This window comes from Mus pahari, chromosome 7 (assembly GCF_900095145.1).
Source record: "Mus pahari chromosome 7, PAHARI_EIJ_v1.1, whole genome shotgun sequence".
NCBI classification, from domain to species: Eukaryota; Metazoa; Chordata; class Mammalia; order Rodentia; family Muridae; genus Mus; species Mus pahari.
In genome coordinates this window covers 42,535,741-42,549,685 of record NC_034596.1, presented here as the reverse complement: position 1 = coordinate 42,549,685, position 13,945 = coordinate 42,535,741, and the positions used below count along the sequence as shown (strand labels likewise).

At 42.0% G+C, this 13,945-nt stretch overlaps 1 protein-coding gene across 2 annotated transcripts in view; it reads left to right on the top strand.

Moving 5' to 3' along the window:
- Positions 1–11,243, top strand: part of Stxbp6 (syntaxin binding protein 6) — a 217,440-nt gene extending 206,197 nt beyond the window's left edge. For both annotated transcript variants that reach the window (XM_029540665.1, XM_021202384.2), the window contains exons 5-6: positions 2,781–2,938; positions 8,007–11,243. In XM_029540665.1, coding sequence (XP_029396525.1) covers positions 2,781–2,938; positions 8,007–8,030 — 182 coding nt within the window. In that variant the 3' untranslated portion in view covers positions 8,031–11,243. The remainder of the gene's footprint in view (positions 1–2,780; positions 2,939–8,006) is intronic.
- Positions 11,244–13,945: the final 2,702 nt, after the last annotated feature.

Below are 13,945 nucleotides of genomic sequence, written 5' to 3'. Positions count from 1 at the left end.
TTTTTAATTTATTTTTATTCAGGTGTATTTGTCCGTCTATACGTGTACAGATATCCATGTATCCCAGAAGCAGCTCGGTGCTGCTTTCCTTTATTTCTGTGATCAAATATCCAACAAGAAGCAACTTACAGGGGAAGGGATGTTTTCTTTCCTCACAGTTTGAGAGTAAAGGCCATCATAGCAGAAAAGGCAGGGAAGTCTGCGTGGTGACAGTGGACAGCTGGCGAGATGACCTCCACAGTCAAAGTGTAGAGAATGTTGGTGTTCCACTTATAATCTTCTTTATTCAGTCCGGGCCTTACTCTGTGGGATGGTACCTTCTCTGTTCAGGGTAGGTCCTCTTTCCTAGTCAAGCCTCTTTGGAAATGCTCTCATAGGCCTTCCCAGAGGTATGTCTCCTAGGCGACAGTGAACTTGTCAAGTTGACAATCAGCATAAACTCTCACACTGAAGCTTGCAGATTCCACCTCATCTTTTCTCACAGCTCTTGTTGCTAAACTGTGGTGTGAATACGAAAGCATAGATCAGAGAGACGTCAGCCTCTCGTCTGTCTTCCCAGTCTATCCTGCTGCTCTTTCCCTTCTTTGTGTCACTTGGCTTGCCATGTAGCTTAAGCAGTACGTCTTAGGTGACCAAGAAGAATGCTTCGAGGGCAGAAGCAGTCTGGAATTACCCTGGAAAATATCCATCTCAAACCTACACCTATATGCTAGTCTGCCCACAATCATGTCACAGTGGGTGCTACATCATGTCTGTGAGAAAGGATGGCGTCATCAGCAGACCAAAGTTCAATGGTCACCCTATAATTTTCTGGTGTGATGACCACGTACAAGCTTTTCTGCTTCCTCAGAATTTTGGACAGGAAATGAAGCAATAGTTTTGAATGTTTTTCTGCTTGCTAAACCCTGCTTAGCTATATATTATATATTATATATATATATTAGCTATGATAATGGAATGCTATCGTACTTACTGGTACAGAATGAAAACAATGTAAGACTAAGGTTTCTTCTGCAAAATTTGTTCTGAAGTCCCAGAATTTCCTTTGTGCCCAAGCAGATTTCCCTGGGGTGCAGTCACCTCAAATCTGTACTCACTGTGTGTATGTATATGGATGTCACTGTGTCTCGATATATGGATACATAACTATGTGGTGCTAGCTACGAGTGGTGACATTAGTTAACCCTAATCACTTTTTTTTTAGAATGTAAATGGAAAGTAATTTCTTCAGTGCTGCCTCTAGACCAGGCACTCCTCACCTGAGATTCTTTTCCACAAACTCCAGAAAGTTCCCACAAAGGATAAATTATCCAGCCCTTGTAGACTAGTGGAAATTACATTTCTATTAAAAGCTATCTGTGGTTAGAAGTATCCATCCCAGGTACAAAGTAAAATGATGTAATCAACTTATTGAAAGACAAAACTATTATATATATATATAATATATTATATATATATATATATATATATATATATATATATATATTGCCATTCAATGTTAACAAAATACAGCTATAAATTTTCCTGAGGTTGTTATTGGGCACTGTGCTTGTCTTCGGTGGCTAATGTCCCTGCAAGATATTTCCCAAGTCATGCTGCCTCTCTTGGCAAGTAGAGTATCAAGGATGCATGACCTCTGGAGGTGTGGTTGACTTCTACTTTCTTTGGTATCATTCTGGACTGTGAAAATGCTATGTTTCCTCAGAAGCAAGTTTCTCTGATGGTATCCTACCTGCTAGCTGCTAGCAGTGCTGTGGCTTTGCTTTTAATATTCTAGAACTCACACATGGAAGCCCAGGCACCCAACCCAAACCATAGGATCAGAGGTTGGAAGCCATCATATCACCTTTGAACTTAAGAGCTCATTATTGAATCATAGCTCTCAGCCATGCCATGGGGAGTGTGGCTTAATTGCTAGACAAAGGGGTAAAGTAAAAAGTTAGTGGTGTAGAACATTGTATCTAGAAAATCACTATGACCCCAAGTTTCTGGGGATTATTGATCCGAACTAAAAATGAAAACAAGCTGGAAAACTGAGCATACAGCCAGTGGTAGAGGATTTGCCTAGCATTTACCAGGCCCTGGGTTCAGTTCCCCAGCCCAAGGGGTTGGGGGGAAATCTCAGGTTTTATAGAGCATGGAATTCATGCCTGGAATTCCCACTTACAGGGTAGAGGATGAAAGATAGAATCCCAGGCTCACCTAAACTTGAGTGAGACACTTGTCATCAAAAATAAATTAGTATGGTGGCTCCAGGTAGGTGTGTGCCACCAGTTAATTAAGTGGTTAGTGGCTCATGTGGTGGAAGATAGGACCAACTTCCAGATGTTGTCCTCTGACCCCTCCCCCCCCCTCTCTCTCTCTCTCTCACACACACACACACACACACACACACACACACACACACACACCATGAGAGAAAAGATAAATAAATGTAATAAAATAGATGTACATAAGATGCACATATACCTCATTGGACTTCCCTAATTTTGTGAACTTATTCCCATTTACCTATGCAAGTAAGTCTTAAATCCCAGTGGGCTCCATCTTTTGGAGCCTCCTCAAGTAGAATAAATGGTGGTGGAGTAGAGAGAAGCTGGAAGGATTTGCCCTGGTCCCGTGGCCGATCTTTGGGTATTCTTCCTTTAATGAATGAGTCACCCAAAAGAATGGAAACTTATTTTCAGCTACCATCCACCTTGGCCCTTTCTGTCGTGTGGGTATCTGTCTGACTTTGTGGGGATCTAATCTAGCTCTTGACGCTCTTGCAATCTTTCCAGGAAACAGCATCCTCCATTCAGCAGCTGACAGTGTGACCAGTGCAGTACAGAAGGCAAGCCAGGCCTTGAACGAGCGTGGGGAACGCTTAGGCCGAGCAGAGGAGAAGACAGAAGACATGAAGAACAGTGCCCAGCAGTTTGCAGAAACCGCACACAAGGTGAGCCAGCAGAGAGCAGGGTCTCCATGCTGGATTATCAGAGGTTATAATATCAAGACACTGTTCCCATGGTGGGTGAGAAAGTCAAGGCGCATTTTCTTGGTTGTTGTTCCTTTTGGTGCGTCATTTTCTAATTTCTAGAGCCTGGCAACTTTTCTCCCTGTACCTGGATTTTGTGGTTACCGTCTTCTTTCTAATGGCCTCATCTCTTTTTCTGACCTTCTGACTTTTAGGTATTTAAGATAGCAAAAGAAATCTCTTAATTACTGTCCCAAATATCAGGGTTCAGGTTCAGTTCACGGAAAGAGGGAGAAATAAGGTCAGCGCTCGCTCACAATATTTCCCTGTCATTGGCTACAGTTGAAAGACTTGCGTTGGACTTGAAGCGTCTCAGGTGTCCTTTTCCACTCTCTCCCTTTCTCATTCTAAGGATCCGTCACTGTATGTCACATGCTGTTATCTCTTCACCAGACATATAGAACAAGCTCTAGTCTCAAGGCTTAGTTTCCCCTCTGAACCTGGCTGGGTATCCATTCTAAACCTCCACTCTGGATCTCTAATTTTGAGCAGATGTGGCCGCGAGATTATCTCCCGTCCCAGAACTCAGAGAATGGTACTTCTCGCGTGACTGGATACGTAGCATGCATGTTTACTTTTGCTGAGAACTGCCTTTCAGAAGGGAAAAGGATTATTTATGGTCAGCATCTATCTAAGGCAATCATAAAGCAAAGAAAAGAGGAGGTCCGCTGGTCAGCTGATAAAGGTGATTTATTACTGTGCTTATACTTCAAATCAAAGAGGAGTTAGTTTTCTAGCTGGTGACTTGAATTTAAGTTTCTTGGAACCATTTCTAATGGTGACATATCTGCCTGGTAGGCTCATGATCTGGACCTGCAGATAGGTTTTAGTTGATCTTTAAGGGAGAACAATTCAATTAGCCTCCACAGAATACTCCACGTCTGCTGAGGAAACAAGAATGGGCAACCAAGAAGCAGTAAGCAAAATATATTCCAGTGGACAGAAGATGTTTCTCCAGGGCTCATAAGAAAGCACTCCAGGAGACTGGTTCCTGACAGATGACTTCAGTGACTCTGTCACAACAGGGTCTTAGTGCACTACTGCTTCTGAGATCCTGGTAGAGTTCCTTGAAGGAGAACTAACCAAGTCTCCCTGAGAAATCCAGCAGACAAGTTGGCATCAGGACCTCGCAATTACAAGCTGTTACAGAGTAAACTCAGATGCGTGTTCCCCAAAGCTTTGGTACAAGGGAATGATGAGAGATTTCATGCCCAGATGCACTAATACACAAAGCAACTTAAAGTATTTAAATGGGAGAAGGACGGTGGACATCTGAGTAGAAAGCCTTGGTATTGAGTTGGAAAAGGGAAAGCCAAAGGAAATAACATTACCGTTGTCCTAAAGTTTGCAAAGGTCAGATGGTCCAGGCAATTGTCTCGTTTGCCTTCCCACGGTGGTGCACAGATACAGCTCTGCTAAAATAGTTTTGGCTAATGATTAAACCACAAACCAGGTTACCAAGGAAGCTGTGAAATTATTCTTCCTAATGTGGAATAGACAATACCTGGATGTCATCCACATAGGCGGCCCTCTCACCAGGGGTTGTACAAACATCCAAGTTCTTGGCCATTGCCACTATTTCCCTGACACTGTGGCCAAGTTTGCTGAATGGTTGGGAAATAACATGGTAAAGCAGTTAACTTCTTATGTTTGAGCCCAGCTCTGTTATTTCCCATCTGGGTGAGCTAGGACAAATGCTAAATTTCTCAAAAGCCTGTGTTTTCTTCTCAGTTAAACGAAGGCAATTGATTAATGACCACACCCATCTCCTCCAATTCGGAGGGGAACATGTACATAAATCTAAATGGTTTATGATTTATTTCAATAAACATAGCTTTTGCTGAGCCTGTCCTATTTGGTGACATAATGGGCTCAGTAATGAAGCTCAGGAATTATTACAGATGACTGAGAATCTTCAAAAACAGCAATTTAAAAAGAAGAATGCAGATAAACATTATGTGATCCAAATTCAAAAAGGAAAGGGAGTGGGATGCTTGTAGTAGGTGAACAGAGAGCCGTCTTAGAACAGCCCATGAGACCAGAAATTGATGAGGCCATCAAATGCAAAGGGGTCACCAGCTTTGGTAAGTGCAGGGCAGGGTGGTCTTAGTGGAGATGGATTAGGCAAGAGAAGTTGGCATTTTAATTGGTTTCCCCTCCAGAAGGTGTTCGCAGGGGAGAAGACTTCCTGAGCAAGTGTGGACGAAGGCGTGTAAGACCCATGTCAGGGCTAGGCTTGCGGTTCTCCAAAACTGCGATCTGTGCTCATGAATCGCCAACCTCAGAAGTGTTTGTAGTGAGCAAGCCGACCTCTTTAGAGAAGGTGTGGCTGCTTTTCTAGGGGTTAGAACGGTCGCTATGACCATAGATTTACCATGAAGATGCGATTTCATTGGCCAAGCCCCAGCCAGGCCCGCTAGTGAGAAGAAGATTCGGAGGTGGAACCAGGCCTTCTACCCACTCCCCACACCCCTAGACATGTGTGGCCTGTTGACGCATGAAGAGTGGGCTGTGTTTACAAGAGGAAGACACAGTACACGTGGCAGAGAACAATCATCCCAGGTGACAGTTCCTCTGAGGACAACCAGTTCTGATGGAAATTGTGGCCTGTCTTTCTAGATTATTGAAAAAAAAAATCTTTTGTCTTATCTTTCCCAGGACCCCTGCAGTGACCCAGGTACAAGCGTGAACAGGTCTCTTTTGTACAGCCACATGCTCTAGCTGTGTGGGTGCCAGTCCCCTCTAGAACAGAGATGGGGGAAAATGCTTCTCTCCTGGCCCAGCACACTCCTCACCCCAGTCTGGTTATCCTGTCATGAGGAAGTATTGTTCCTTCCTGAGCTGTGGGTTTGGCACAGCTCCAGCCATTAGGAAAGAGCAACACAAACGGCATGAGCAGCCTCACTCACTTTCCCCTGCCCCCCAAAAGCTCAAGGGTGCACAGTGTGCTCCAGGCTCTGACAGCCCACCATGGGTGGTGAGTCAGCAGGCAAGAACATTACCCACACTAGCATCCTCAAATGACATTTCTCACAGCAAAGAGAGTTGATCTGGACTCCTCTGCACCAGGGTAGAAGAGATGACAATAAGCATGACCCTCTCTGGGAGGGAAAGGCAGTCTCTCTCTCTCTCTCTCTCTCTCTCTCTCTCTCTCTCCTCTGTTAGTTCTGTTGCAGTTGCTCAGTTTGGGCTGGAAGGGACTCTCCTCTTAAAGCACATCCTAGTATCAGTAATGATTTTTTTTTCATTATCATTATGTAGAATAGACTACAAAGCATTAGTAGGGGATTTCTGTAAACTATTCAGTAAATAAACCAGGGGGAACATTTAAGGGAGGAACTCCAGCACTTGTGTCAATCTCCAACAGTTTTACAGGAATGGGGAGCAATGGGGAAGCGTTGATGTTGGAGCATTCAAGGCTCTAGTAGCAAAATTGTATAATCTGGTTCCCTAATTTTGTTTGGTGCTCTTTATTCTAAAGTCCTTCTTTCACAGGTGCTTTTATACACCAGGGTATTACCACTTTTTGCTAGATGTTATTAGTCTGTTCAAGCTACTTAAAGGCTACAAACAAATTTTAAAAACCTGGTAGTTGATTAAACAATGAATTCATTTCTTACAGAGAAGTCCGAGGTCAAGATGCTAGATTCCATGCCCCATGAAGGTCTTTTTCCTGATTGACAAGCCTATCCAATTGCATTTCTGCAAAGTACAGGTGGCCATGGCTCAGGGTCTAACTTGAGCCACAGTGCAATCATTCCTTAAGATTAGTGGCTATGTGTGACCTGGCACAAGCCTATTTAGTGGAAAGTTAATAGCTCAATGAATACCAAGACAGTAGCTGTGATCAAATATTTATGGTTGGAATTCATTACACACAACACTTAACAGCTCTGTGTTTATTTGATGGACCTCTTTGCTAAATAATATATGAAAACTAGAGGCAGAACAAAAACATAGGCCCTGCAGTAAGGGGCCAGAAGACTGGGCTAGGTCTGAGGCAGAGCCCTACCTCTCTTCTCTCACTTCACTGTGCCCATAACAATGCTTTTTAATGTCAGGAGTTATTAGGCATCAGCACAGTTCTTACCCCAAGCCCCCCAAAAAAGCTTTATCACTCAGTATAGCAAAATGGGTGTACTCAGAAAAACTCTGCATCTGACCGTTGATTAACCATCAGCATCAGCCAGCGGGAGGTCTGAGGAGATCTTCACTGGCTCTACCACACAAAAAGGTATCAAGACTTTAAGCTAAGGTTTTTCTTAGAGACAATACCTAGGACAATGGCCCAGCCATCCTCTGTCACATGAAGAAATGTTGATGCTGTTTTCCGAGTGGGAGCTCAGGGTTCTAACCTTTTCCTTGTGGCCACCAATAAGATGACATTGAGACAGCCCTGGGATTTGCTGAAATGATAGATTATTAATATGTTTCAGGATGAGACAAAGCACTAGTAGTTGGGAGTTAAGGTCTGATGTTTGTCTCTATAAGGGATACAACTTAGTCGCCAGGAACTTTGGATCTGATTAAAAGTCCAGGATGGAAATTGTGTAGATTATTTGAGAATGTCTCTCTACATGCTCTTGAGTTTTCACACTTCATGAGATGTCATCAAGTATTAAGACCCCAGGAGTGTTGCTTCCTGACATATGGAGAGACCAGGGATTCCCAGCTATCCCTGGGGTGGGTCGCTTGTTCTCTCTGCATTTTGTTTTCATCAATCCTTCTAAGGAATGAAAGAAAACACACAGCATCCTCCACCAGCAGGCACGTGTACCAACAAAGTCGATGTAAAGGAAGAGGCAAAAGGCAGTGCCCTGTGACCTACTGGTGAAAGTATTACACATCTACCAGGAGCCACTGTGGACGGGAGTGGCGGTTGGTACCAGAAATAAGATTTCTCATCCTGGATTCAGGAAGGAAAAGTAGAGAGAGCTGTCTATTAATACGGTCTCATTTTTTTTTCATCCCTCTCCCTCTCTCTCCTTAGCTTGCCATGAAGCACAAATGTTGAGAAACTGCCTATCCTGGTGAAACTCTAAAGAAAGTGGAGAAGTTTGTTCAGCAGTTATTACAAGACGTCCAGATGGGGCTGCTTCTTTGGTTTTGCTGTTGTTTTGTTTGTTTGTTTCTTTGTTTTCCCAATATAAGGACATTGAAGGGTTTGATTCTTCATGGCCAGATGTTAATATGAATGAATGTCAATGTGCTGTGGGCATACATTTCCCTATCTTGCTAAGGAATGCTGCAATAGTATCAGCTTCATTTTTACTTTTTCCATTGTGTGTGTGTGTGTGTGTGTGTGTGTGTGTGTGTGCATCTGTGTGTGTGCATATGTTCCTTTTGAAGGAAAATTGTTTTTGTAGTTCAAATATGAAATTCAGACCAAATAATAAGCCAGGTATAAATTAACAAATTTTTTTTTCTCTCTCTGAAACTAAGCAACAAAATAGTTCAATATGGTGGCATCGGGTGATGGTCCTGGGTACAAATAAACGCCACACAGTGCTTTCGCCTACTCTCCTAGTCCTCTTCATTTGAAGAGAAAAATTAAAATTTATTATCCTGAGACTCAAGTCTGTACTGTGGAAAGCACATGGGCATATCAGGGGAATGGGATTTTGTCTTTTCATGTTAATCTTTTTGCATGAACCATCAAGAGTATTCACAAAAAACAAATCAGAATTTCAAATAGAATTCTACTCTCTGGGATGACGTATAAACATTTTGGCTCCTTCCTTCCAGTCTGATTAGCTGAATTATCATATGAAGGATAAAAATTTGAATGTAAAGACCTACCGTAAAACATATTTTAAAACCTCCATGGATTTATGGATATTTCTCTTGCTGTAATTGTCCCAAGTTATCATAGCTAACATGGGGGTGGGAATAACTTATATTTCTAACAACAAATAGTATATCTAGGGTCAGTGGAGTGGCTCAGTGTATGAAGGTGCTTATAGCATAAACCTGGTCACTAGACCCCACAGATTTGACCTCTGACCTCCACCCACATGTCCCAGCACACATATGTACACCATATAAAACACATACAAAAAAACAACATAATAATGAATGAAATCAAATAAAAAGAAATAATTTGTCTAGATAAAAGTATGTAAATTATAATGTGTCAAGATGCTAATTTTTTTTCTCTTTTTTACAAAGCTATACCTAATTTTAGAGACTCTCTCACAAGATCCTTGGGAATGAACCTTTAGTTTCTTGGTATGTGGGTTTTGGAGGTTTCAGTACTGTTGTGGTTTTTACTTTCTTTCATGTCGTTTAACATGTACTTCTTGATAGATTGCATACTCGTCAGTTTCAACTTGCCTGGTCTGACACAGGCAGCACAGTTACAAGCCTTTACAGTGCTGTCAGACTGAACAGAGTCCCTTCCAGGCCTTTGGATTATGTGTTGCTCAAAGTAATACTGCACTTAGACTATGGACATTTTGTTTTCTCGTGGGTTAAAAGCTAAACATTAAAAATAAAATTAAAAAATGCTTGTTCCTCATAAAGCAATGAGGCAAGCTACACATGCCAGCTACTGCAGTGCATGGAGTTTTCAGACGCCTGGGTCGTCGGGACCCTTTCCTTCTTTGCTCTCCACTGAGTCACCAGTTTACTTGTGATGTAGTCTCTAATGCAGCAACATAAGATGACTTTAGATTACTAATGCTGATTTAAATAGCTTAAGTTTTCCTAATGACACATCCCCTGAGAAAGAGCACATTTTCCGTGGAATACCATAGGTATAATGTCAGGAAGAGGATGGGATTTGCTGCAAACAAGTGTAATAATCCTTTGGGGCAGATAATCCAGGTGAAGAATATACTATACAATGTACATAGCGGACTATGAATGTTTACTATATCTTACGCTTTTCTTTAGGTGTCTTACAATTTTAAAAAAACCCAGGAACCTGCCATCTGCTGACTATTGGAACTATCCGATTCCTAAAAAATAAGAAGAAAAAGCCCCCAAATAATACCCCAAATTGGTTTCATTGGCAGACTTTAACTCAGAAAACACAAACATTTGTCTTCCAAAACTGGATTCCAGTTTCAGAGGGCTGATATAAATAGTTGAGAGAAATAGTCTAACTTTCCCCATCCAAGTCAACAGTAAAATCACTTGTTGGATTCCTGACGACAACTTTGGGCCAGCTGTTCCTGAACAGGCAGAAGCATACTGTGAAAGCTGAGACTTCTTCCTCAGCGTATAGATGTAAGTGCCCTGCACCTGCCCTCTCCCATTCTCTCTCTTGATCCGTTTTGGCCTAAATCTTATTGGAAATAGTCTGAACTAAAAGGAACCTCACCCAACCCCCCAAAGCTCTGTTAGCTTCCTCTACGGATCAGTCAGCATATAGACCATCACCATGACCTCGGTTTGTGATCCTTCCTGCTTGTCTTCCACCAAACACACAGGCTATCAGAGTAATTGCTGCCCTTTCTCAGCTGTCCAGCCTCTTGCAGAGAAGCCCCTGATAACACATGTGAAATCCATAGCCATCCTTTGGTAGAAGGTACTTCAATATAAAATGCTAGTGCAGTGTAACCAGCATGAACTTGTTAAGAGTCCCTGCTATATGGGACCAAGTCATTTGGTTGAGCTTGCTAGAAGACTTAAGGTGTTGATTTTGTTTCTGCACTTCACTATGAATTCTGGAAATGCTGTCTTTCTCCGAAGGACTTTGCAAATTATATTGACAATGTATTTTAAAAAAAGGAACTTGCCAGCATTTCCACTTCTTCCTGGAATGTAGCTGTAGTGTTCTTCACTAGAATGATTAGATATGTCCAGGCTCTATGCAGTTAAACAGGTTGATGTTTCATTTCAAAGAATGTATTTGTACAATGTAACAGGACCAGTAGCTAACTTTTTTTAAGGTCTGGTAGAAGTAATATTATGTGTTAGACTTAAAATTATAGTGAAATCTGTTTTATACAATTGTGACTAGCAGAGATTATGCATTTATGTAGAAACAGTTACAGAGTGCCCTAAAATATGAGATACTAGTTAAGATAGGTTCCACTCCTAATTTCAGAATTGTGATGCTGCTAATGTGTGTTGTTCTTGGTTTTTCAGAAATTCTCTATGATATTGAGTATCATTTTTGTTTCATTCAGAGACAAGTTAACAGCTGTTCTTTTGGTTCACTATTAGAGCAACTCGGACTTTGTCATTAAATATTTTAACTCTCTGGTGAATGTTTGTTTCTCTCCTTTATTTGTGAAACCCACAAAACACTAACAAGCAGATGAACACCATGACACTTCTTACATTAGTGTGCCTGCAGGAGACCTCAGGATGGAGGCCAGAAGATGATGAAGTTGTGGGAAAACTTGAAGTTTAAAGGGGACAAAGGCACTAATCACAGTGTGGAGCATACCTGTGTTAAGCGATGCCATGCCCTGTTTAATTGTGAGATAGACTGGGTCAGACTGTGTTCACCTGTCTGCATATTTCTGTGGCAAAGCAAATGTCACCCCATTGGCTTTCAAGGGAAATGACCTGAGTAATGTTGGCAGCAGAATGGCCATCTCTGGAGGTACACACCATGAAGCAGGCCAACTCAGAGGCCGGCGGGTCTCCCCTACTCCACGACAAAACAATAGTGAGAGTTTGGTTCGATGAGAACCTAGAGGTAAGGTAATTGTGCACTTCAAAGATACATGCTCTTGTGAACAAAATTACAACTCATCTAGTTGACCCACAAAGATTATTATCCTATTTCACTGTTATCAGTTATACATTCACCATCTCCAGTTTTGAGAGAATGAATATGACAAGTTGATAATAAGGTCACTTTATCTGGAGAGGGTTCCTCCTGTCACAGTAACGCTAGAAATGCCTCCAGTGGGCCCTTTCCCAGCAAGAAACAAAGACAAAGGCTTATATGACATGGATAGAAATCTCATGCCTAACTGGACAGCACTTCTCACTGTCCTGTGCAGAATCTGGACTTACACATGTATACATAGCACTTGGAAGGAGAAGAAGAACCTCTGAGTGGGAGGAAGAGGTTACCAGGAGGAGACCATGAGGAAGCCATAGAAAGACAGACAGACACTACACGCTTTCTTCCGCCTAGCATCTGGACTTAGCACATGTATATATGGCGAGCAAAGGGGCAAGAAGGCAATGGACTGAGCAGGAGCAGAGTACAATGAAAATATCACGGAAGCCCTAGTTTTATATGACTTCGGCTTTAAAACCTGCATGTCCCCACAGGCGAGGCTCAGTTCGATACTCAGAATGTGAGTTGACTCCTCAGCAAGGAGGTACAAAGGAAGGGTGTTTTATGCTTCAGTGCAATCACTGTGTCTCCGGCTCATAACTCTGGAGGATCCTTTGTGTGGTCATGCAGACACATTGCTTTTAGGTTCCAATTATGGAACAAGACACCACCGGGGTACAAAACTGCCTATCTTACGGCCAAAGAGGAAAATAACAGTAAAATATTGGGAACCCACAAACACTCTTAAATTAAGAGTCTACCTCTAGTAACCTGAAGCTCCCCTACTAGTCCTACCTCTTAGAAGTTTAGCCCTCAAATGACAGACCAGTCCTTCACCGGGCTAAACTTTGGAGAGCATTAAAAATCCAAACCCTAGCAGCATGTAATTATTTGATGAAGTCAAGCCTTCCTGATGCAAACTTATCTTCAAACCTTCACCAAAGTCTCCTCTGTCTGAAGCCTTCTTACTGTTCCTTCTTGATCTCTTCTCCAGGTCAGCCTTTCTAAGGATCACAGGTCAGAACAGTGTGGACTTACCTAAGGAGCTACAGCCAGACCTTTACCCTGACTGTCTGTTATAGCCAGTTCTAATGGTCTTCGAATGTTTACATTTACTTTCAAATTTGCTGTTTTGCTATCCCTGGTTATCTTGCTTTTGTTAATTTAATTAATTAATTAATTAATTCTGCAGGCCCCAGATGGTGGGGCACCTGGTTTTCCCAGATGCTTACTAGATTTAAACTAGCAAATAAAAGTTGCCAAGAATGTTCAGTATAAAGTGTGTTTACACAGTATTACTGGTAGGGGCAGTTTTTTGCCTTGATTCTCACTTTCACATTTGAGCCTCATCTAGAACTTCTGAATTTTCCAAATCCTATTTTTACTGCCCACTCCCTCCTTATTTCTTGGAAGACACGAACAAATGTCTGCTCACTCCAGATAGGGACCTGGGGACAGATCAAAATAAGGATACTATCAAAATTCCAACTTGGTAAACCATGAGGTTTTTTTTGTTATAATTTATAGGCATATAGGTAAGGGGTTACTTACAGGAGCAGAAATGACTCTGAGACAGCTGCATCATCAAAGCCCAAAGCCCACTCCAGCATAGGCAACAGCTCACAAAAGCTGGGAATCTGGAATATACTCCACAGCCTGTAATCATCTGGTCAGATTGGAAAGAATCTTTTCTAGGTAAGCTTCTTCTAGGAAGTTTAGCTGTTCTCTTTCTTTTCTAGGTAGGTCTAATTTTCTGAGAGTATTTCTCATCAGTCCTTACTGCTTATATCCCTTTGGGAAAGGAGAGATATAGAATTTTTAGTAAGTTTCAGGGACTTCCTGAAACAGATTCTGAGTTGCTTCCTTCCTGTTAGCTTCCCTGCATGATGAAATGTTTCACACTCCTTCGGAACATCATGTGACTGTTTCCCTCAGGATGGAAGTTTGGAAGTTCACCTCAGAGGAAGTTGTTGTAGAACATGCCTTTTCTTCAAATTTTCTGCCACAGTTTCTTCTGTTTGCTGAGTCATGACTAAGGTCCATATGTCTTCAGGATGACTACATGAAAGGCTTGGCCTATCCCATGGCTTGGCTCATCCCATAGCCCAACACATTGGATGCCATGGAATATAGTATAGAAACTGAACCCATGCTTGTCAGACCTACTGGATTATGATTTAGTT